Source organism: Manis javanica, chromosome 2 (assembly GCF_040802235.1).
Source record: "Manis javanica isolate MJ-LG chromosome 2, MJ_LKY, whole genome shotgun sequence".
Taxonomy (NCBI): Eukaryota; Metazoa; Chordata; class Mammalia; order Pholidota; family Manidae; genus Manis; species Manis javanica.
Window position 1 is genome coordinate 171,971,588 of NC_133157.1, and position 26,735 is coordinate 171,998,322.

Sequence of the window (26,735 nt, forward strand, 5' to 3'; positions counted from 1 at the left end):
AGGGCCAGGTAGTTTATTTGAGTGCAACTTCCAGGTGATGTTCCACAGTCTGGGTGTTACAGGCCGGGGAGGTCACACCAGGTCAGGGAGGTGGGGACTTATAAGGGATTAGGATGGGGAGGAGTGGGCAAGCTATCCTAGGGGGTGTGGAGAAGTATGATTGGCTAAAGGTGACATAATAGACAACTAGAAACTTTTTCTCCTTCCAAGAGGGAGGAGGCTGACATCGGGTCTTAGTTGGCACATCAGGATGGAATTCAGGAAGAGCTGTCCCCTTTCCATATAAGGCACGGACCTTGGGGTCTGGTCTGTTCTCCCCCTATGGCATCTCTCTGTTCTGTTTGCATGTCCTTGTTTTTCCTTCCTCCAGCCTAACAGTACCTACACACACATTTTTTCCATATAACTGATTATTTTCTTAATTCCTAATGCAATAAAAGGTAAAGATTCAAATTTTAAAAATTATCTCAGAATTTAAACAAGGTGTAAGGTCTAAGAATTATATGCCTAAAAGAGTCAGCCCTATAAATAAATTATAAACAATTATAGTCAAAACATCATGGGTCTTCCACACACACCCAAACCATTGTGCCACCTGCAAAATTGCTGCAACCATTATGATACACCCAAGGAGATATTTATAACTTTTTAACAACCAGTATGGCCAGAGCACTGGTGTTCATAACAGACACCAGCTTAAATGAACCATAATGACTGGGCAACTGATGTATAGCCCTGACCACACCCACAATTAACTTTGTAAATTATTCTCTACATAATCAAAGTGGTTAATAAATTACTACTTGTTCTTATCTGACTTAGCATTTGGTTTGTTCCCACAAATACTCAGAATCTGGATTATACCTAGTTTACAGGTCCCTAAGAGAGCTAGACCATTGTGAACCAACCCTTTACCATGCGTACGGCAGCTTCCTACATGGCAGTAACGCAAGAACTGAGGCAAAGAGTGTTAGGTCTTTTGTTTCAAACCTCCCTTAGTTTTCCCTCCAGTGCCTCAGAGGTTTTCCAGAACAGTAATAGCTACTCAAGAGAGATTAGGGCTAAAAGTACTGTCTGATAGTTTATCCCAGATGGTGGTAACTCAGGTTTTAATCCTGGTTTGAGGAAATTGCTAGTGTTCCGTGTTCCCTGTTCCTCATCTCATTCCAAATTTCCTTTTATTCCTTAAATCTGTTACTCATTTTTAAATGTATGTTTCTTTCTTTAAGATTTTCTTATTCTTTTTTCTACAATTAGGACCCTAAAATAGTTTTCTTTTAATCAAATTTCCAATACGTTCAGGGCCTTTGCCACCAGAAATGTATGATAAACACCAAGTTATTTATGATAAATAACATCATATTACATATTATTAAGAATCTGCATCAATGGGCCATTAGCATCTACTCTTAACTAATAATATCCCACATTTCAAGTTTATTATTCCTTACACCACCTAAAAGAACATTTGAAAATCAATATTGTGAAAGAGGTAAAAATTAGCACTGATCACACAGTGTTATAGTTGTTCTCAAATATTGTCTGGGAGGAGAGATCCTGAAAGGAATCCTAATAATTTGAACTGAGTCTGCAACATACTCAGCATTATATGTACTTTCCCATATTACTAGAAAGCACATTACCATGCTTAAATATCAAACTCTTTCCTAAGCCAAATCATACACTTTGGCCCTTCCATTATTTTCAAGAATTACAAGCTGACTCTCTATATAAAATACTGAAAAGCAAAAAGCAGTCCCCAAATGGGAAAGTGATACTTATGACTGCCAAAAGGACCAAAATGTCTTATCATTATTTATTGCTTTAGTGGTTTGCATACAAACCTGAAGAGAGAATTTCCCTGAGTGTCAGACAGTTAGGTAGAAAATGATAAACAGTAAATAAATGATAGTCACCAGAGGTAGTACAGTAAATATGCATCTTGGAATTGTCTTTCTAGGTTTCTTCCCTCCCCTACAATATATAAAAGAGCAAAGTCACAATTGCTAAAATTATGTCTTAAATTTATCTTTCCAATTGCTCCATGTATCAAATAATGGTCTGGATTCTTTCTATTCACCTTGGACACTGCCACACATATACACAAACATCCATGTGGGGGAACTGCTACACACCCACCTCCTTTCTGAGCTTGTGTTAAATGAAAAAAAGGGAGACGTTTTTCTTGATTTTCTCCATAAATGGTAAAATGTTGGAAGAAAGATGCAAAAATGGAAATGAAAGCTGAGCCCACAGGACCCCACATGGTTTGGAGCTTACCTGTTTCTTCAGCCTCATCTATTAACACGAGGCACTGAATTTGAATGGTGGGAATACCACGGTGAGCAAAAACAAACACGAAGCTTAAGCTCAACATGCAGAGCTGTGCATTAACTACATACTAACACAAATAAAAGTTAAAATTGTGACATGGTAAGTGTCTGTAGGAAAAGAGATAAAGTGCTGTGAGAATATATTATAAGACAATTCAGTGGTCCCCTTTCCTATCTGTGTTATGGGTACACTGGCCTCTTTTCAGTTCCTCAAAAATATAATTCCCCCTGTTGCCATGGGGCCTGTCTTCTCATGTGGAATGTCCTTTCCTTTCTTACTTGCCCCATTGACCCCTACTTTTCCTTCAGATCTCGGCAAAATCATAACTTCCAGGAAAATAAGAGAGAGAGAGGAAATGGTCCTTGCCTAGAAAAATTGTCCTATTATACATTCTCATGACATATATGAAAAGAGTAAAAGCATCAGTCATAAATTCTCTCTTCCTGTAGGTTCTTTACTTTCCTTATCCAGTTTAAGTGCACAAAGAAAAAAGGTCATGATTTAGCATCGTATATAATGGCTTCTCCAAGATATTCGCAACTATTATTCCATTTGTCACACCATTTCCCCCAATTTTGCCATTCTCTGAGAATTATCACTGACAATGAGAATTGAATATAATGGCTGTGTATACACTGGGATGCCGTGCCCTAGCCACTAGTAACAGAACCAAGTACATACAGACTTTTGCTCAATGGAAGTCTATCATTGCTGGTACCCAGGAAGATTTCTCCTAAGAATTTGAACCTACTATGTCCAAACACTTCCTGAACCACATACTAGTTGTGGGTTTTGGGACAATTTATTGACTGTCAAGGTTTCAATTTCCCTACCTGTAGATTGGGGAAAATGGAAATTATAGAGACAATAAAAATCCAGTCAAATGTCTAGCACTTATGAAGTTATTAATGATTAAAGCCTTGGAACAAGCAAAGGGCAGCTATTAGGATTAACTATACTTTTCTCTGGGCCTTTTAGTCCTCACCATGTATTAGATTTATAGAGAGGTGGTAAGGAATATAATAGAACATGTAACATAACATAATATAACATAATTTAAGGTTATAATCTCAGGACAAGGAGTGAATGTCCTTAGTCTTCAACTTAGAAGATGGATGTTTCTACAATATGCGAAGTCAGTGCTTACAAATCACCATTTTACAGGTAAAAGTGTTACTTGGAACTCAGCTGTACTTAAAATTTATTAAGTATATTAGCAATTCCAAATACACTGAAATTCTTCCAGCTTTAGTTTACTGCTAGCTGGTTGAAAAGAATTCTATAATAGTTTATAGGTTAGTAAATTCCATAAATCAATTTTCAGCAGAGAAAAGTTAATAATGAAACATCTCTGGTAATGGAACAAGATGAAATTGGCTCAAACAGAAGCCAGAGATTCCTCTTCTGTTCTGACAAGAAAGAGAAACAGAGTGAAAGAGAAGAGAAGGTTTTGGGAATTATGCTAGTTTGTCAAATTGCAGGGATCCATTTAATGACAAACTGCATGAACAAGTAATCTCATCTTATAACTTCCTCTTCTCAATACCTCACTTTTTAATTCAATGCAGATTGACTTTACTCTCATACTCCAAGTTAGCCAATGACCTCTTGCTTTGTCAGAGAAATGGCTTCTGATCAGTCCTCACACTGGTCGACCTTGGAAGCATTTCCCAGTGCTGATAAGGCCTGCTTTTTGGAGCATAGGGTGATTTTCCTTTACAATTTTCTAAAACTCCTCTGCCTTCTTCACTGGATCTTTCGCCACCAATTGCCTTAAAGCTTCATCCTCATCATCTGTCTCCAATGCTGTGCCATTTTGTTCTACTTCTACTTGCTAACGCATGTGCCTTATCAAGCCTACAGATGGAAACAACAGAAGTCACCCAAGATTAGGTACCATGTTTTATGTGCACCTACACATTTCTAGTCTCTTCTGCTTTACTCATATTTTCCTATTGCTGTAATTGTTTAGATTTAATTAAAGTTTCCACCTTTCCCACTGGATGACACAGGAGAAGTTGATCTTACCCTCTACTGAATTTCCATAGTAATCGTTACTTTACAGCCATTTTTTAAACGCTATTGTGCCATTATTTGCTTATAAAGCATAGAATTACAGTGATTTGAAGCCATAATGCCCATTTTTCAGATGAAGGAAAAAAAAAAGATAAATCCAGAGAGATAAAGATACTTGCCACAGCTCATAAGTAGCAGAGGTCAGACCAAAATCTAGGCATTGTCTCTTCTACTACCCTGTAAGCCCCTAGAGGACAAAGAATACATGTTACTCATCTTTAAGGCACTGACACAGGGTTTTAAAAATAGTGTTTCAAAAGATGTTTGCTGATCAAATGATGTAATGAATGATAGACACATCAGTGACTACAGGGCGTCCTAAGATTAAAGGAAAAATTTGTTCAAAAGTAGAATCTACTTCATGCTTACATGTCAAGGAAAAGAACTGGTAAAAAGGTTAAAGTTGAGAAAAATGAAAAATATGAATGTGAAAGATCCCTGAGGAGATAAGAGGGAAAGGATATAGATAGAGTTCAAAGGGGGAAAAATGTCTTTGAAAACAGAGGACAAAATTTCTGTCCTGACATTGAAGGGAAGAATATTCAATCCAGCCTCAGAGCAATCTAGGATGTCTGATGCCCTTCTCTAAAAGTATGTACGAGCCTCAGTGTGTCCCACCCACCCACAACACAAACAGTGTGGCACTGGACCATTCCTGGACTTACAGCTTCAGGGGACAGGGGTATGGCCACAGTCCCAGAATTCATCCACTAACAGAGAGGACACAGATGAAAGCACAGAGGTTCCACATCTGCAAACCCAGAAAAGAAAACTGAAAAAGAGAAGTTGTTGCATAAAACAAATACTTCTGAATAATGGGGGGAAGTTTAAGAGTAGGTGGTAAGTGCAAGGCTGGCATATTCTGACCCAGTTTAGAAAGGAACAAAGAAGAAAAAAAAACATTGAATCATTTCTTTAAAATAAAACTCAAAACGTAATAAAAGATGTACATTTCATATTGCATGCAATAAGTCATGGCTTGAGATTTTTTTTCCCCTCAATGAATTGTTAGTTACCTGCTGTAGAAGTAAAGCATCCCCCACCTGAAGACGCAAAATACCCTCGGAAGAAGGCTTCTGGAAACTGGGAGGCTTCTGGAAACTCAGCATCAAAAGAGTTTGAAACCTTTCAACATTCTCCTCCTTCCCTCTTACCAGCAATGCCACTCCAGTTACGGAAATAAAGCCGAGTGTGGCCATTTTCAGCACTGTGATCCCTGTCTGAAGCCAAGTCACCTCTCTCACACCACAACAATTCAGAATACCCACAATCCACAATATGGCCAGTGCCAGACATTTCTTTGGCAGCTTTGGTGCAAAGCAGCCGGGATAAAAAGGCTAGATGCTGTACTCAGTAAGGAGGAGGGCGTGGCTGGCAGCTATTTCTGGCCCCAGGAACAAGGCTCTCCAGATATTCCGGAAGGATATCAAGTTGCCAAAATATCTCCTGAGAAAATAGTAGTGAGGTCCACTGCATGGGAAGGTTATACCTATCTCTGCAGGACAGAGTGCTCATCACAGACAGGAGGGCACAGGCAGCCCAGATACACAGAGAGAGTCCCACATTCATGCAAAAGTACTTCAACACCCCTGTGGAGGCCACAAAAATTCCTGCACCTATTATATTAACAATTAAAAAACTTGTGCTCCCGTAATATTCAAACTGTTTCTTCAGCTGTATCTTCTTCCCTTTATTCATTGTAACTGAAGAATCTTAAAATTCTATACAAATCACAACTTCTGAACTTTTTGTTGCCTTTATTGCTGAAAAGGATGTTCACAGATTTCCTGAAATAAAATAACCCTGTCCTTTTTCTTCCACCTTTGTTAAATATAGACTATTTTCAATCATTAACAAAATGTATGTGATGTATCCAAGTAAAATAGTATAAAATTACTTGGCAGGGTTTAGTTTGACTTGGTTTTTTAATTAGTACCAAACTAATGCATTCACGTGGATAAAGGAATTTCAAAAGACAGGGTATTACAGAAAAAAACAGGAGTTTTTTGCTGTACCTCATTCCTTCTTTATTGCTGAAAAGGATGTTCACAGACTGAAATAAAATAACCCTGTCCTTTTTCTTCCACCTTTGTTAAATATAGACTATTTTCAATCATTAACAAAATGTATGTGATGTATCCAAGTAAAATAGTATAAAATTACTTGGCAACTTGGTTTTTTAATTGTTAATAAATGAATTTCAAAAGACGTTCAGTACCTCATTTTTAGATCTTTGTGATAGCTGCTTTATATAATAAAAGACTTTCATTCTGAAATACGTCAACTTTAGAAAGCATCTATTTTCCTCCTCCCATGAACACTAAGGAATTAGCTCATTATTCTCTAACTCTAATTCGTCTTCCTCCAATTTTTTTGTCATCAAACTCTCAAGAAACAAAGTACTTACTTTTCTTCAGGCTCATAGAAGCCAATGAACAAGGTGAGGGAAAGAAATACCCTGAAACATAAGCCTGTCCCTTTACCAGCTGTCATTCTGCTAGTCCAGGTCAAATGCAGAAACACGTGGGCAGGAAGCACAGAAGACCTGACCCATGGGCAGAGGGAGGGAGCATCCGGAATATCTGAGCAAGTCCGGAGCTCGGCAGCTCTTAACATGTGTTGGCTTTACCATGCAGAGCATTGCTCTGAGTATCTCCAAAGCCTCACAAGCTTGGAGCGCATCACCAGTCTTGGCAGTGAATTATTTCCTAATTATCCTCTAAGAGTAAATGAAAATGAAAGTATTTGTTTTTGATTTGGTTATGGGTAAACCAGCAATTTTCTGGCAGATTTTATCCAAGAAAATCCACTGCTAATACTATATAGCTCACAATCAACATGACCAGGTCCACATCTTATGGACTAGGTCCATGCCTCCCTCCCATCTCAGAGAGCAAGGGCCTGGGAGTGAGGGAAGGAGGCTAGTAAGTTCACCTTATGATAGAAACAAAGTATGGAAATAAGCCAGACACAGAAACACAGTTATCACATGATTCCCTTTAGATGAGGGATCTAAAATAGTCAAATTCATAAAATTAAAGACTGGAATGGTGGTTACCAGAAGGGAGTGGTAGGAGAGGAAACAGGGAGTTATAAATTAACAGTCACAATGTTTCAGCTAAATCAGATGAACATGTTCTAGAGATCTGCTCTGCAATATTGGACCCATAGACAGGATAATGTACACCAAAAATCTGTTACTAGTAGATCTCATAGTAAGTCTTCTTATTGCAATGAAATGTTTAAAAGGAGAGTAAAATATAATTTAACTTATGAAAAGAGAAGATCAGAACCTGTCTACTTTGATATCTAATCAAGTTCCTTTTCATAATTTTCCATCCACTGACCCCTTCACTTTGCCCACTAGCTGCAAATCCCCATCTGTCTTTGGAGTTGAGCTCAGTTTTAGGCTTAAGTCTCTTACCCCTACTGCAGTAACTTGAATAAAATCTGTCTTGCCATTTTTAAAAATGTTCCATGTAATTGTTCTTCTGTAACACACATTGTCTTGTATATTATGGCCCATCTCATTGCTGGATAGCCTCACTGACAAGAGGCTGTGACTGAGCCTGTAACTATTCCACCTTCACAATGATCCTCCTTTAGCTTCTCCAACCTCTGGGTCAGGTATAAGAGCAGCTCTGTGCGGAGGGTGTACCAGCTTCTGCAAGTTATCAACACCGTCAAGTTCAGTGGTGATGAAAACTGACACAGATTTCAGTTCATGCTCCTGGGCTTCAACTTACGCCTGTGGATTCAAACTTGTTCTTGTTCTACCCACTTTTACATTCCTCATCTGTTCTGGATTACCTGAACTTCAACCTCTCAGCAGCAGACTTGAGGACAACAGCTTTAATAGAGACTATTTAATCAGCTCCCACAATTGTGTAAAGTCAAATATCTATAACAAATCCTTTTAATTTATATAGATGTGTGGTTAAAGATAGAAATAAAGATTCAGATACTGATGTAAGCATCCAATATGGAATTGCTTATGTCAGGCTTGCCTGCTTTCACGCCAACTACCTCTGTAAACATAAGAGATATAGAGACTGAAAATAAAGAATGTCAAATAAGAGACTTGGGCAAGGGTATCAATCCCCATTTCAGGCTCTCTCAGGACTATCAGAGATACTCCAAACTCAGGGGAATACTTTTCACAATACTGCCCCTAGACTGAGGGGGATATTCTTGTAGATTCTTGTGGGGCTACTGCATCAAAGGGGAAAATGTGAAAGTCATCCAATGTTAGGCTCACCAGAATAGCTCCTGCAGCACATGAATGTATATCTTGCACACAGTGCATAGGTCAGCTCAGCCTTTGGACAGAAACTCTAGAAAGCTAATGAGAAGCTGCTATGCCCATACCTTCTTACATGATTTAAGTAATGTGAGACTGGGAACAGCAGAGAGAAGACATTTTGAAGGACATCAAGAGTTGTTACAGTGAGATGCCACCCTGAAGGGTTTACAATATTATTTCTTTTTATCTTTATTTTTTTTCTATGATTGCTCTACTAAGAGAAATCTGTCATGATGGCAGACCTAAAGGTGTCAGTCTTGTTAGCATATCATTAACTCAATTGTATAGATATGCAAATAGAGCCTTATAGAAGTTAAGAAACTCATCCAATCTATTTACCTCCAGTCTTGTTATTCCAAAGTCCATGATCTTTTCATAGCCCTGATTTTAAAAAAAGTATGGTAACTACAATGACAGATTGAGGATTCCTGTGTGTGTGCTCTTCTATAAAAGCACAAAATACTGGAAATTTTGTCGTATTCATCTTTTTCTGTGCCTTACCAACTAACCCAAGACTTGCAACAGTCTGAGAACTTTCTCCAGAAAAACTTCTGAATTCCTCTTAGGATAGTTGAGTTTATGGGCTTTTTCACTTGGCCTGCTCCCATCCTCCTCTCCCCAGCTCCACAGAAACCTTGAAAACCAGCAGTGCTGCAACCTCTGAGAAGGGCAAAGCAGGAGCTCCTCAAAGGGCACCATGTCCAGAGCATTCTTCTCATTTGACTTCTCATTCCTCTCACATCCCAGCTCCTTGAAAAAGCCTCATTTGCAGGGCTTTGACGTGACTCAGATCCTGTGACTCAGAGCGGGATCTACAGGGAAATCCCTGTCTGCAGGCATTTGTCTGAAACAATCACTGACATTGTTTAACCCAGCAACGGCCTAAGGCAGCATTGCCAGCTGAGGAGGAAAAATCCCAGCCTGAAATGTAAAAGGAAGATTTGGAGGAAGAGATATCCAGAACGACCTTTGAAAAGCATTCACATATTCCTGATTATGTAGAAGGCCATGTGCACACAGGGCTGTACAAATGCCAGGAAAGACCTGACCGGCCCCAATCTCTCACTTCTGACCGTGAGACACTGTACAAATAAGAAATAAAGCCTAAAGCAGACTGGCAAATGGCCTGAGCATGGTTAGAGTGCCTCAACTCACAGAGCTCCTTAGTAAAGAGTGAAAAACATTGGTTCTAAGGAGTTATGGAAATCTCTGCTTTGTCATATTAGCTGACTACTAAGTCCACCTAGTAAAGAATTTCAGTGGCTGCACACTGAGAGGGAAAGAGAGGATAGATTAAAGAAAAAAGAGGGGATATATGAAAGAAGAGAGGGGATGCGAACTCAACAGTCCAATCAGGTTTATTGCTGAAACTGAGAGGGACCCCTCTGTTCTGGCCAGCAGAACAAAGGAAGGAGGGTCTCTAATAGGTCAAGAGGCTTTTTATGGCCAGGGTTTTTGGCGGGCTCTTTAAGGGGAGGTGTCAGGGGAAAGGTGGGCTTCTTGTGGCTTGCTGACATGTCCTCTGGAGAATGCTTGTAGCCTAGGTAAGATGACACCTAGGTCTCTCTGTTGGTGGGTGGGGCTTATTTGAAAGGTGGTACTCAGGTCTGGATTCTATCACACATTATAGGGAATATAGACTGTATTAGGTACCTAGGGCTGTCATAATAAAGTACCAAAAACTGGAGGTATTAAAAACAACAGAAATGTATTATTTTATTGTTCTGGAGGCTAAAAGCCCCAAATCAAAATCTAGGCTGGTCCATGTTCTCTATTGACAGCTCTGGGTGAGAACCCTTCCTGCTCTCTTCTAGCTTGTGGTCATCTCTGGCATTCTTTAACAGTTCTTGGTTTGTAGTTGTAAGACTTCAGTGCAGTCCTTTGTTGAGCCAGGGCTCACCATCCACACCCTAAGACTCTCTTAACAAATGCTAATTTAACAAAGTCACAACATGACATCCTGGGAAAGGCACAATTACTGAGGCAGTAAAAAAATAGTGTCTTCTAGGTGTTTGGTATAAGGGAAGGAGGAATGAACAGATGTAGCCCAGATTTTGGAACAGTAAAACTACTTGTATGATGCTATAATGACGGATACATTTGTAAAATCCCATAGGATGTGCAACAAAGAGTAAATCCTAGTATAAACCTTAGTTAATAATAATGTACCAGTATTGGTTCATCAAGTGTAGCAAGTATATCACACTAATACAAGATGTTAATTATAAGGGGAAACTGTGTAAGGGGTGTTGCTCTGGAAGGAGGGGCTTCCCTGCTCTGGGCAATTTCACTATGAATTCGATCAGACCTAATAAAGGCAAGGAGTGTTAAAGGAATTTATACCATCTTTATTCTCATGGCGGTCACCCACCTATGTACAAGGGGCAAAGACAACCTAGTCTCTCCTTGCTCCAGCACTGCTCCCTCCCGCTCTCCAGCACAGGCTTCCCTCCACCAGTCTCTGTTCTCCTCTGGCTCTCCCTCTGGTCTTCCCTTCTCTGCTATCTCCTATTCTCTTCTGTTCTCCCAGCCTCCCCACACCCAGCTCCAGGAGGAACTCTGTGGGTGGGTCTCTAAGATGACTGGCAGATGCCCAACCAATTACATATCAGGAACTCAGGAGAGGAGAGAATGGGTGGTTCCTCTCCACCCCTCCCCTGTGCTGGTAGTCCCATAACTGACCAGCTGCTCTGTCCCCAGTAAACATCCCTAGTATACAAACAGGCTCTTTCAGCTCTATAATGAGCAATATTAAAGCCAAGTGAGTATCCTGGTCAGAAAGTCCCATTTTCTCTACAGGGGTGTGGGCAGAGGGGACATATGGGAACTCTGTACTTCCTGCTCAATATTTCTATAAACCTAAAAAGCTCTAAAATATAAAGTCTTAATTTTTTTTTAATGGACAGCAAAGTTACTGGATATAAGATCAATAATAAGATCAGTATTACAAAAGTCAATTGTTTTCTATACATGAGCAAAATTAAGAATATGATTTCATTCATGATAGCACTAAAAAAAGAATAAAATACATAGGAATAAATTTAACAAAAAAAGTGCAAAACATAAACTGAAAATTATAAAACTTCGCTGAAGTACATTAAAGAAGACCTAAAAAGAGAGGTGTTTTGTGTTTATGCATCAGAAGACACACTATTGCTAAAATAGCAATTGTCTCCCAAAATGATCTATAAATTCGACACCAGCCTATCAAAATTCTGTATGGTGATAGAGGTGTTAATTATCACTGTAATAGTGATCACATTACAATATAGAAATGCATCAAATTGACAGGTTGTATACCTTAAATTCATATAATGTCATATGTCAAATATATATAAATAAATAAATTTCTGGTAGGCTTTTTTTTACAGAAATTGACAAATTCTAAAATTTATATAAAAATGCAAAACATCTAAAATAGCCAAAATAATTTTGAAAAATATGTACAAAGCTGGAGGACTTTCACTTCCTAATTTCAAAACTTACTATAAAAATAATAGTAATCAAGACAGTGTGGTACTGCCATATAGACATGGAAGTATATATATTCATTGGCAGAACTGAGAGCCCTTATATTTTAGTGAACTGAACTGACTTTTTTTTTTTTTACGAGTTGCCAAAGTAATTCACTGGGGAAAAGGATAGATTGTTCAAAAAGTGGTTCTGGGGCCTTTAGAGATCAACATACAAAAAGATCAACTTAGGCCTTCATCACAGAATTTACTTCATACACAAAAATTAACTCAAAATAGATCACCTACTTGAATGCCATAGTTTAAAAAAACAAAACTTTAGAAGAATACATGTAAGAAAATCTTCAAGACCTTGTATTAGTAAAAGACCAAAAGCATGGTTCATAAAACAAAAAACTGTTAAATTGAACCTCATCAAAGTTTATGATTGCACTTCATGAGGTACCATTAAGAAAATGAGAAGACAGGTGATAGATAGGAAGCAAATATTTTTAAAACACATACCCAATAAAGGATTTAAACCAGAATTTACAAAGAATGCTTACAACTCAATAAGAAGAAAATTCATCAAAAATGGGCCAATATGTAAATAGACATTTATGAAAGAAGATACATGAATGACTAATGAAAAAATGGCACATGAAAAGTGTTAACTATATTAGTCATTAGGATAATGCAAATTAAAATCACAATGAAATACCATTTCACACCCACCAGAATGGCTACAATAAATCAGGCAGGCAGTAACAAGTGCTGACAAGTTTGTAGACAAACAGAAATCTTCCTACATTCCTGTTGGGAATGTATAATAGTGTGGTCATTTTGGAAAGCAGTTTGGTCGTTTCTAAAAATCAAATATTAACTACCTATCACCCAGAAATTCCACTCCTAAGCCCAAGAGAAATGGAAATTTATATCTGCACAAAGACTTGCACAAAAATGTTCGCAGAAACATTACTTATAACAACTAAAAACTGGAAACAACCTAAGTGTCCATCAATTGCTAAATAGATAGGAAAAAATGTGATATATCCATACAATGAAATATTATTCAGCATTAAAAGAACACCTGCTAACACGTGGTTTGTTGTGGATGAGCCTAAAAAATATGTTAAATGAAGGAATCAAACAAATGAGTCCACACATTGTATGATCCCACTTATATGAAATACTAGAAAAGGCAAATTTACAGATAGATAATAGATTAAAGGTTTCCTAGAGCTGGAGGTGGAAACAAGAAAGAATTGTAAATAGGCATTAGAAATCTTATTGGGGCGGGGAAAATATACTAAAACTGTTTTATGGGAATGGTAACACTGCTGGTAAAATTACTAAAATTCATTGAAATGTACACTTGAAATGGATGGATTTTATTATATGTAAAATAAGCCTCAATAAAGTTTTTTAAAAGAAGTATGGTAACATGATATGTGCAGTATTAATTGGTATTTTCTATTATCCCTCCTGGTTTCCTATTGATCCTCCCAAATACGACTGCATGGAGGAACAAGGTATACATCTCCTCAAGTGAATTCCAAGGTAGAGGGAAGAAAAGTAGATGCCAAGTTCTTCACCCCTAAACTCAAAAGGCTCTTTTTCCAGACAGAAAATATTTTAGAGGAGAAAAGTGATATGAACATGCGCCCACTAAATGAAGCAAGAAGTAGGAGTCTTTGGAGAGAAAGAGAAGAGTGAGCACACTGCAGAGGACACGCCTCTCCTGGGGTGACCAACTCCAGGACTCTCTGTGTTTTCAAACTAGAAGTCCTGTATCCTGGGAACCCCTTCATTCTCTGGTGAATCCAGAGAGTTGGTCACTCTACCCTTAGCTCATACCTTCGGGGTCAAACCCTAGGAGATGGGTGCAGGAATTTTGGTGGAGAACCAAGAAAAGAAAAAAACTTGTGCTGATTTCCACCTGGGATTTCTAAAAGTCAGGTGCCTACCGCAGGGAAAAGGATGGGGAAGTAGAGATGGTAGTGTGGCATGGCTACAAGTGAAAGAGACACACACATCCTCCCAGGACACCTCTGGTACCTATGGAATATAGAAGGGGGTCTGAAAAATTCCACTGGGTCCCACATGTGGCATGGAAGCTCACTGGGAGAAAGCATGGTTACCTTTGCAAATGGTCTTATAATTTGGGTGAAAAGAGACATATCCAACAGCTCTTATGTGGGCCATCTCAAAAGAGAAATGAGAATGGGCTCAGGGAATCATGGGTGCTACAAAGCAGAGAAGATGCCAAGATAATTCATAATCTTTCCAGGTTGCCATTTGAGAAAGCATCATATGTAGCTTTTGCCAAGAATCTGATAGGATAAATTATAAAGAAAGTTAGGATCCAGTTTAGGATGGGAAAAATCAAGACCTGGATGAGATTAGGCCCCACTCACACCACCCAAAGCGGCAGGTGCATAAGCCCCTAAAGTTTAAAAATCCAAATCCAGGAAAAGGAATAGCAAGGAAAGCCTGAATGGGGGTAACATCCTAAATATAACTAATTTAAAAATTAAATGACTGAAAAAACCCTGAATTCATTTTTATTTCAAAATTACTACACTAAGTTTTCTGCCTCAGACAAAATAAGAACTTGGAGAGAAGAATCAAAGTGAATTATGCAGAATATAAAGGAAAGGGCATTTGAGAAGCTTTTAAAGTAAGGACTTTACCCTCCACTGAGGTTCTCACACTTTAAGTTCCAGAGGATGTAACAGAACAGTTGGCCTATAATTTGCAGGAGTTTACTTGCCGGCAGTCATTGAATGTCTGTACGCCCTTTGCAAACCTCAAAGTGCGGCACCATCATGACTAACAAGCTACTGGAGGCTGGGCACGTTGGAAACAATTCACTGCACACACCAGAGGACCTAACAAGGAGACTTGGGAACTCATGTGCTTATTTTAATAATTTACAGACTAGGAACAAAGGTTTACTTCTATAAACAGTAATCTTAAAATTAGAGATCTTTCAACAATCTTGACACTGAACTTCGGATTCTGGTTAAATAATGTCTGTTCTGATTCTCAGACAAATATGAGCAGAGAACATTGTTTCAATATATTATTTTAAACTTCTTTAAATTTAATAAAAACTGGAAAATACATTCTGTTTTGTTTCATTCATTTACACACAAAGTGGCCCTTCTTGTTCAAGGCAATGGTATAGGCTTGCTTTCAGTATGTTTTACTCAACATTAAACATTTTTTGCTGATCCGGTTCAGTTTAAGACATTTACAACATCCCAAATTATGCTATTTAATCCTGTCTTACGTCTCAGACACTAATGGAGTTACGTCATTTACCTAGTAGGTGTAACATTAAAAATAGATGATATTTTTCTGAGGGGTAAACTATCAGTAAATAATATGTAATTTTTTTTCGATCTCATAATTTGGCTTGAGACAGAATGGCATGTACTTCTGTACTTCAAGCAGGGATTGTGTTTCTGCAGAAAAAAGTTGGGGGAAATTACTCAAAACTGAAAATTTGGAAAACTTTTCCATTACTGGTTCTGTTGTATAACATGCTGGCAAAATCCCCATAAAATGTGTAAGGAAAAATGTCTGTCGCAGAGGTATGTAAATACCAAGAGAAGTATCTCTATTCTTTATGAAAAACTTAACTTTACAGAGATAAAAGCACCAACTAGAAGAAAGATAGAAAAACGGAGGGTGAGAAGACAAAGAAAAACACAAAGAGGAAGGGAAGAGAAAGAGATGAGAAAGGAAAGGAGGAAGGAAGATGGAATTCATCCTTTTGCTAGCAAATAAATCACACTATTCAAATCTCAGTTCTTTCAAAGTACAAGTTTTGATGTTGATTTATAATAGCATTTTGAGGGAAATGTTCAATTTATAAAAACCACTCCTTGTAAAACAATACAGTTTGCCCCGTGCGTATGAGGTGGTACTTACAGTTACACCTACAGAGAGAAAAAATGAAATGGAAAGTGGAAATGGCAAACTAGTAAATGCACTTCTCAGTTTTGAAATTGGTCTTGAAATTTTGTATTGCTTTGAAAATGGGGCAATGTCCAGTTTGGCTGCAATATCATCAGTCCTCTAAATCTTGGTATAACCATATTTGGGTTTAGCAAATTTTATACTATCAGCTAGGATTACATGCAAATCAAATTATAAGAAATCTGACTGGCTTTTAAAATATAGTCATCTTTTCTTCTCGCATCAGAAGAAGCTGGAGGTAGACATCAGTTCAGCGACCTACCTCTTTTGAGGTCCCTAATGGTCACAGATGGCTGCTGGAGCCCAGGCAGAGCAACAGCACCGACAAAGAGCAAGAGGAGAGCAGCTGGGCTGCCTGCTGATTCTTTTATCTGAAAATCAAGAAAATTAATGGAAATTCTCCAGTTTGATGGGTAGCAAGAACTGTTGGGTCAGCCAACCAACAGTGTCAGCACAGTTTCCAAGAGCTGTTTAGTCCTTTGTCCTAGGACCCCTATTATGAAGTAGATCAAGTTCAGGAGCTCCATAATAAACTGTAAGGAATTTATTTCAAAAGAGCTAAATATTCTAGCTACTAGGTTAACCTTTAGGTTCCTACTTTATATTAGACCCCACATGCCAATGGTGCCCAGCACTGCACACTTTTCCTGTAAGATCATGACCCAGTATTTCATGTGAATGTAACTGTTTCTACTAGGTGGGCACTTAGAATCCCTTTACAGAAAAGAACACTGACACGTGTATGTTTTCTGGACCAAAGCAGCAGATTCTCTTTGAAGTGGAGAATAATGCCAAAATGTTTATCCTCTAGTTTTATTTTGATTGTTTTTCATGTTTCATAATATAGGCATATATCAGAGATACTGCTGGTTCTGTCCCAAACCACTACAACGAAGTGAATATCACAAAAAGAAAAAGTCAAGTGGGTTTTTTTGTTTCCCAATGCATATAAAAGTTATGTTTACACTACACTGTAGTCTATTAAGTGTGCAATAATAATTTTTTATATACATTAATTAAAAAATGCTTTACTGCTAAAAAAAATGGTATTATCTGAGCTTCTCAGCAAGTCCAGATCACCATAGCAAAGAGAATATAATGAAAAAGTCTGAAGTGTTGCAAGAATTACCAAAATGTGACACAGAGACAAGTAAGCAAATGTTGTTGGGAAAATCGCACCAAGAGATTTGCTCACGAAGGGTTACCACGAACCTTCAATTTGTAAAAAAAAATGTTAGTATCTACAAAGTGCAATAAAGTGAAGTAGACCTGTATTTCTAATGATTAGCATTCTAGGAAATATCTCCAGCCTGGCAATCATTTCTATTCCCCACTGGCGTAACATGTGTATTGGCCAGAACTGCTCTCTGGGGGAAAGTTCATAAAACAGATTTAGAAATGTTTGAACCTATCTTCAAGGGCTCACAAGAAGCAGCGAACAAAGCTATCGGATTTTATTCATGCTCCTTCCAGTAAATTATTAGACAAGTCAGTAAAACACGTTCCTCAACAATATCAGAGATTCCCAAGTTGTCTATAGAATAATCCTCAAGCTTCCCTCTGTGGCCGTCTCTGCTTCCGGCTGAATATTTTCATGAAGGCAGGACCTGGCCACGGAGACTCTGTTTCCTACATTAGAAGTATTTGATAGGAAGAGTAATTCACTGAATTCAGGGAAACCCGGGGCCTCCAAGCTGAACGCTAGTACCCTGTTAGAGACTATTTACTTTTTAAGTTACAATTCATATTTGAAAAAGTCATGAGTTTGCTCTAGCCTCTGGACACAGGTGAAGGCAAAACAGTCTTCATGGCTCAGTGTCAGTGGCCAGGAAAGGTCACACACACATACTGGGAAAATATTTCTGATAACTGGGCCTTGGAAAGACCAACTTAGCTCTCTGTGAGCTATTTAAAACCCGCTCTGGATTCTCAGGCAGCCCCAGATCTTCTGATTGCATGTTTACAAGCCAGTGCTTAGAGATCTGTGCAGTGGTCCACTGCACGGCCAGGACACCTAGTGCTCTTCACCTTTAAAATGAAGTCCAGGTACTAATGGAATAATCTCTATAAAAATCTGGGCATGTCAGCAAAATAACCAGATTTAGAGAACAAACTCCTTGTCTAGAGTCATCAGAAAAATCCACATTGTATCTGGGTCCAAACCTTATATTTTTCCAACTTAGGCACAGCTCTCAGGATAAATCTGATGTACTGGTAACAAAGTATTTACAGAAATGTAAGATACACCCTGAAGAGCATGAGCAAGTAGTAGTTAAGTTCATTGACCCCAGAACCAGACTGACTATGACCTTGGAGGTTTGCTTTATCTTCCTATGCTTAGTGTCTTAAATGGGGCTAACGGTAATAAGCACCCCATAGATTCGTTGTGAGAACAGAATGAGTTTAATGTTTGTAAAATGATAAGAACAACTCCTTGAAACATTGAGAGTGCATCAGGTATATTAGCTATCATTAATACAAAGCAAGCGCTCTGTTCTCCATAAAGACTTATTTTCCAATACCAAAAATAATTTAGATAGATCTTCTCTCTGAACAACAACAAAAAATTGACATTATTCTTCCCTGGCTCCAATAATCGATATATTTTATCTTGCTCTGGAATAAAGAAGTCCCTATTAATTATGAAATATGGGTATGAAGATTTTATGGTTGTGCAAACACCTGTAAATAACATATTTCTCCATAACTGAAATTACTCTCAAGCCCCAATTTGCATCTGTGGTAGAAAATTCATTCTTATCAATTCAATGTACCCTAGTCAATTTCAGTTTAAAACTCAGTCTCTTATCACTATCCCTCCTATCTCTTCACCTTTGCCCCCTTTACCCCAGGACAAAGTTCCTGGGATTTTATAAGTTCCTGAGAGATTCTTCTTGTGCCTGTGGGAGAGGAAGTGTTCACTGACCTTTCTCAGGTGTGACTGCAGTTAAGAGCCGAGCTTGGCTCCCTGAGCTCGGACATTGGCCTCTGTCTCCAGTGGCTCCAGTGTGTGTCCTCAGCTGGTGCGACATTGAGTCTGTTGCACGGGCCTCAGTCCCCCACCCTGCAGACCCTGCTACAGGACGGCATAACCTTAGCCCTGGACTCCCCTCTTAGATCTCGGTTCTTAATCAAAAAAGATTGGAGGGTAGGGGGTAGTTATTGCTCAGTTAATATCATTATCATCATCATCATCAAGAACACTCAAAGATTTCAGTCTGGGAAAGAAAGAAGAATGGGCATGCAAGGAGTAAAGCTTCACATTTACTTTTTTTTTTAATTTCCTCACATTTTATCTTTCCAAATCCTCCCCATGTACCTACCCCAAAGCAAGGAGGAGTATTTTTGACTATTGAGTTTCTGTTTAGATTTTGTTTTTGAATTTCCTTACCTGGTGACTTAAAACCATTCTTTCATTTTTCCTGTAGCCTCCAAAATGGTTATGATTTACTCTTTGCTTTAAGCTCACCGGCTTTGGTTCTGGGTATTTGCAGCTAAGATTTTGGAATTCAGACAGCACTTTTCTCTCCCAAGCTTTTGGGACCTTCAACACCCTGTTTTGGAACTTAAAGTCGATAACAAAAGCAATAGCTAAATCTCACTGAGGCCAGGCACTAAGGCAAATGTTTTATACATTAACTCATTCAGTCGTCACAACTGCATGACGGAAGTATTATTATGACCCCATTTTATAGATGAGACTGGCACCCAGAGATTTAGCGGACCAAGTCCACAACTAGCAGAGCTAATCTTCGGACCCAGGCAACATAGCTCCAGGGTCTATGCTCCTGACCCCTGCTATATGTTACCTTTCAAGAATATGCTGTTGGTTTTCTTAGCTCTTTTACTTCTCCTTTTCTTGTAGCACTCGACTCCAGGCTCAAGGACACTTCTTAGCTTTTCATTTTTATATAATTTCAAATTTACAAAAAAGTTGCAAAAATAATACAAAGAATTCCTTTTAACTGTCACCCAAATTCAACAAATGTTATGTATTTGCTTTATCATTCTCTCTTACTGTCTTTTTCTGTCATGTTTCTCTATGTGGCGATTATATAGGAATATATCAAATTTCTTTAGAGTAAGTTGCAGATATAAAACCTCTTTGCCCTTAAATATTTCAGGGTGTATTTACTAAAAATAAAATATCTCTTTTCATAGGTTAGCACAACTATCAAAATCAAGAAATCAACAATGATGCACTACAGTGGTGATATGCTGGCAAATGTTCAACAAGCAGGGATCTCCAGGGTCTTTTTAAGCCCTTGGTTTGTCACATTTGCTGCTTCCCATGATGTAAATACTCCCAGTATATCCAATTTCAAGCCACCAACCTGATGGCCCTAAACTTGGAGCTGAGAAGATGTGCACAATCAGCTTTTGTGAACAGCTAAGTGTACTCCACATACCATTGAAAAAGAATACTTTAATTGGCATAATGCTATAAAACGTTTGAAGCATGAAGGAGGATGAAAAAACATATTTGTGCTAATCAAAATGTTTTCCTACTACTTCACCTATGTTTAGTTATTATCCTCCCCAGTTTCATCTAAGTACTGTTGTCATCAAATACCAGGAATAGAAAGGGTGGCTTAATAGTCAAAATTTTATATAAACAACTAACATGTTTTACTTGTAAAACAATATTACATGTGACTTGCTGGTTGATGTGACTTCAAAGCAATTAAGAGAACTTTGATGTTCTAGAATTAAAGAGACGATAATCCTGCTCTATGATCGTTCTCATTTGTAATTTAAATAGCTGCCAGATAGTGTGAATTTGAAACTGTGAGACTGAATCTGCAAAAGTGGGAACAATAATAACAAAGCTTAAATCAAACTTTGCCATATAATTACGTTATTTGAGCAGGAAATTGATATGAGTCTTATTTTGAACTGACTGCACACACACAATAACATTGTTCCTCTAAGGCACTTGACTTCTTTATATGCACACAGGAAAAAACAGAGATAAATATCCCAATCTATCAGCTTCCCACCAAGAATTAATACTAAGGAAAAATATTTGATTGGGCAAATGGCATTACCCTCATCTTCAAATCAGTATCAGTGGGAATGATGATGCAGAAAAACTGAAGAGGATATTTTATTTTATTGCAATTTGCCTTTTAACTGAGCATAACTTCTAAGCCAATAAAGTACAGAAAGAACTGAATATGAGCAACTCTTTTATTTAATGAAACAATCATTCAGATCAATTTTAAAGAGGTACTATTGTTTAAAACAATATAAACCTACAATAGACTAGCTATAATTTTAGACACATTTATAGTATCTCATTTCAGAAACAGATTATTGTATTTTGAACATTATTGATATAGCAGATATTTAACTTTTACTTGGAATTTGAAGCATCCTCATAAAACTTCATAGCTTCCTGCTCTGCTAGCTACTTATCAGCTACCTCAGGTAAAGAAACATTTGATAGCAATTATAAATTCATGATTTTCATCAAAACAAAATGAAATCTAATTTAAAGAAAGCTAAAAGTAAATAAAACATATGGCTGAGAAAATACTATAAATGGATAAAATGGAGTTGTGATCATTGTGATTCAAACCAAAATAGATAAGCAGTTTAGATATGAAAACTCACAGAGGTATCTGCACATTTCTCTGATGATACTGAAAACAGCCTCTGGGTTAATGACCTACAGCAAGGTGAGCCACTTCTGAAGCCGTAAAATAAAAGGAGATGATTTCAGATGGAGTCTTTTTCAGGATTTTGGTTAAATGGAAGGAGCACTCCCGAGTCATCCAACCCCACATGTGTCAGGATTACGGCCACTCGCTGCCCTAACCAGCATGTGCTGAAGGAGATTTTCTTTAGGAAAATACAAGTCATCAAATCTCAAACTAGAAAAAGTTCATGTTGTAAACCCACAAGACATCATCCAGCTGTGTTACAGTCAGAATGTAACAGGTTATTGGTGTGATTTAAGAGACGTATGGCAGCATGCAAGTGGAAAATAAAAAGAAGTGCATTTGACCAATAATTCCCTCCACCATTTCTGAGCTTTATACTTCCCTTCTCTGCAAACACATTCATGGCTGGTGTCAATATTTCAGCCCCTAATCTCAAACCACACAATTAAGGATTTATCTTTCTGTTGTTGAATCATTCTGTGTTCAGACATTTTCTCTTAACTCTCAAAGACACGTGTGAACGATAAAGCTTTCACCTAACACCAGTTAGGTCAGTCAAAAACTGAGAATAACAGAGAAACAGGAATGGACAGAAGGTAACTAAACAGGACACACAAGACCAATGTCAGCCAATTCTCCCTTACAACCAATGCTTGCTGTGCCACTTTTAAAATGCAAACGTGTGTCAGGTAATAATTGTAATCATAAAAACTCATCTTTACTGAATGCTTACTATGAGTTAGACATTGTACTAAGTGCTTTGCTGTCATTCATTCATTTACTTATTCTGTTACTAAGTGCCAAACACTATTGTTGGTACATGGGCTACAGCAGTGAAGGAAGCAGATAATATCCCTGCTTTGATGAAGTGTACCCACTAGTGAGGGGAGACCAGCAAACTGATGTATAATATATCAACAGGCAGTAAAAGTGCTGAAAAATAAAGCAGGGGAGGATGGTTAGAAAGTGATGGCATTATCTCATTTAATAGTCACAGCACACCTCAGAAGTACAAACCAAGAAACACGAGGTTCTGAGAGATTAAGTAACAAGACCAAGGTGAACTTGAGCTCTTAACTATTATCTGGCCTTCAGAGCTATTTTTATTTAATTATGTTCACTATTTGATGAAAGAATAGGACAAAGAACAGCAAAAAAGAAAGGGAAGGAAAATACTGTACCTCTTAGAACTTCTAAAGGAGGCTAAATCATAGTGTAGTGTTACCACAGCTAGTCATAAAAACCTCCCCAGTGCCAGCTGTGGGGTGCCTAGCACTCTTTGCTTGTCCCTACATGGTCCTTACCATGATGTATTTATAATTCTTTGTTTATTTTATGATTGTTCCATTGGGCTGTGAACTCCTTGAGGCCAGGGATTATCTTTCATTCATCTTTGTATTCATAATATCTAGCACAGTTGAAGATCACAGTTGGTAGTGATTAAGTTAGAATTTGAGAAAAACCATTTTGAAGAAGACAGTACAAGCATTCTTGATTACAGGTGTTCTTTCCTGCAGCCCAGAATACTCACAGAAAAGTCATTAAGAGCTCTGACAGTGGGTAGAAATCCAAGGTTATGTTCTCAGCTCCAAACATGTTAGTTGTATGCTGGAGGCTCTTAACTCAACTTCTCTAAATCTAAGGTTCTTTATCTGTAAAATATAGATAATAAAACATCTAACTTTTTGCTGATGTGAGTATTAGATATGATAGTCTGTGTTAAACTCTTAGCAATAAGCCTAAAATTTTGTAATTCCTTTGTACATGTAAGCTGCCATTAGGTGTAGCAGTGGTAGTATTTTAGGTACTTGATACCAGCTGTAATTATCTTTTCCTAAATAGTTTTTTTTAAGTCAAGCTCTTTTTGACCAATAATTTTCCTCACTAATAGGAACATTGTTACCCACTCATTCTTTCTGTTGAAATCTCCTTCTCCTTTGAGGCATAGAAGATGAAATCGTTTTCCAGACCCAAAGGGAAACAGGTAAGATGGAAATTGTCAGGTGGTAGGTTGACATTTGGGGTAAGTGTTCTCAGAACACCACTTGAGAAGTCACCTGCTCTACTCACCACATGATTAAGAAGAAATGCAGAGTGCTCAACCGGGAGTAACCCGGTAATGGTTTTCAAGCTTGTATGCATGACCAGCTACATAGCTGTTGTTTAGCAGCAGGGTTACACCCTAGAATACCAAGTGTCCCTGGGCGTGTGTTTGCTCTGCATGGTGCTCTGAGGAACTCAGTAGCTCCAGTTTACCTTTGACAGCATTGACATATCGGCCTCTCATAAAATAATAAGAATTTTCAGCTGGATGAAATTTAAATGACATCATATGGTTCAAACATGTTAATAGCTTCACTGAGTACATTTTTTAAAAGTGTATGTGTTGTTTTTGTTCTCTTTCTAATGCTGGTATACAAATAATCTCATTCTTACTAGAAGTTTGCTTTGTCTCACTTACAGGTCGTGTCCAGTAATGATGCTGATGCTGGCAGCTTTGGGTACCCTTACTTTTACACAGTGTCCTTCTGCACTTTTCTACAAGGTCATTGTCTATAAAGAATTTTGAAACAAGACAAAGTTATTTCAAAACTGACACTCCACTACATCTAAGTAATTGATTCCCCAGAAAGACAACTAAGACAAACAGTGAAACAGGGGCCAACTAATATGGTATTCTTAACAAACATGATGAGAAGTAAAAAACCATAAGGTACTGAAGCAAAATTGGGCCACACAGTCTGAAAGCCTCCTCACCCTCCTGTTCTGACCACTTCCTATTCACCTTGTTGGTGAGGGAGGCATCCTTCTCCCTAAACAGTATGATGTGGCTGGACAGCTGATGCCCAGTACTGGATAGATGAGAATGACAGCTGTATATGAGTCACATAACTCTCACCCAGGGAGGAGGCCACTGCATGCCACGCAGAGGCACAGAGGGATGGCACTCTGAGGCAGAGTGAACCAAGGCTGTGGAAGTCAGGCTTTGTAGTAACGATGGGATGAGGTGCCGCCCACTTTCCATTGCAGGATGTGATTGGCTTGTTGGAATAATTTTGCAGGCTGACACAAAAGTAAAACCCATCAGGTTGAGGACCAGGTATAGCGCAGCTGGTCTGGCTGAGAGGGGAACTAGCCAGGCAGGGCTCCTTACCTGCTGGGTGGGAGGCATATGTAGGGAGAGCAGAACTCACTGTAAGACCTCTGGTCCTTAATGATGTCATGGCAACACTTGAATTTTTATGCTTCCCTCTTATTATACTACTGAGTCAACAAATTCTTGCAAATCCTCTAGTACTCCATTGTTTAACTTTTGGAGTAAAACTAAGTGAGTCACCTTAATTTTGTCATAGAAATGAGTGATGGGAGAAACTAGTTCAATAGGGAAACATGAGATTGCCTCACTCACAGCAAGTTACAGTGGATTGGAAAGCTGACCTGTAGCCTGATGGTATTCTTTACAATTATTCTATGAGTAACAAAGCAGGAAATGAGCCAGTGGCAGAAACATTTATTACTATTCATCACCAAACCCACCTAATGTTCCTCCTGAACACGCATTTTCTCTGCACCTCCAACCTACCTTGCAACTGCACTGGGGGCATGAAACTGAGTTTCAGCCAATGGAATGTGGGCAAAAGCTACAAATGCCACTTCCAGACCTGCATGAGAGCCTCCATTTTTTCTTCTTTCTACATAATGACCCTGGAAGTCACATGTTGAAGATGACAGCCTCACAAGATGAAATCTCAGTCCCGGGAGGACTATGGTCCCCTTCCCCCACAACATCATCACTGGACTGGGACAGGCGTGAACTGCGGTAAACTTTCATTATGTCAAATCGCCAAGGTTGGAGAATTACTTGTTTTCAGCAGATAACTCACTCTACCGCATAACCCCAGTACATAACATTAAGAAAACTTCAGATACGAGAGCAGAGCCTGGCTGTTGTTACAAATATTGGATATCATTTCCTCTGAGTAATTCCTTCTTCCTAACATGCCTTGTGCTATAAAAAGCATCTCTAAATTGTATCAAAGAAAAGAAAGCAACTCCTCTTAGGCACAGTGGAAAGAGAATCAAGAATTAAACATATAGTAAGTTCTGAATACCACCAAAACAAGGATAAGGTGAAAAGAAATAGGAAGACAATTTACTATGCTAATAAACAAAATAAGAGCTAAAAATAAGAAAAGAACAGAAGAAGAAATAAGAGATAATGAGAAATGAATTAAGCCAAAACAGCACTGTTACAGATAAAGCAAATAAATTAGAAACAGGATGGACAGAGATAAAAACTGAATTACTAAGATAGACAAAAGGTTTGAGAAAATCGTCAATAAAATCAGTCACCAGATAAAAGTAATTCACATGCAATGTTTATAGTAGATAAGTTAATGAGGTTTAGTATTTTATTTAGGAAATTTCTAATTGCCTACTTCTCTAGTTCTCTGTTTTTTCCAAATTTCTTCATCTTCATTGGATGTGTTGCTCCTGTTTGATACACGTTCCTCCCTTTGAGACTTTTGTGGTGCGTTTTCTTATTGTTTGCCCATTTTGTGCACTTGACAGGGACTCTAAAATACTGCTCTGTCCAATTTTCATTATGTTAAGGGCTTACTTTCAACTGACTACAAAAAATAACCATAAGAATATTGGGAATTGTTGGTCATGTTTTCTATTATCTTCAGCACATACTCTTTAAAGAGCAAACATCTTTTACACCCATGAGGATGATTATTATTAAAAAGAAGAGAGAGAAAGCAACAAGTGTTGATGAAGCCATATGAAATTGGAAACCCTAATGCATTACTGGTGGGAATGTAAAATGGTACAGCCACTGCGGTAAATGATGGGACAAGTCTTCAAAAACTTAAACATAGAATTACCATCCAGTCCAATAACTCTAGGTATCTA

General features: G+C 38.2%; 1 protein-coding gene across 1 annotated transcript; it reads right to left on the bottom strand.

Moving 5' to 3' along the window:
• Window positions 1–1,549: 1,549 nt before the first annotated feature.
• SLC7A13 (solute carrier family 7 member 13) lies at window positions 1,550–6,108 on the bottom strand. Its single transcript, XM_017665256.3, is given in 4 exon segments — window positions 1,550–1,969; window positions 5,454–5,531; window positions 5,534–5,916; window positions 5,918–6,108. Coding segments are annotated over 4 exon segments (753 nt in total). The 3' UTR covers window positions 1,550–1,868.
• Between the last annotated feature and the right edge of the window lie 20,627 nt (window positions 6,109–26,735).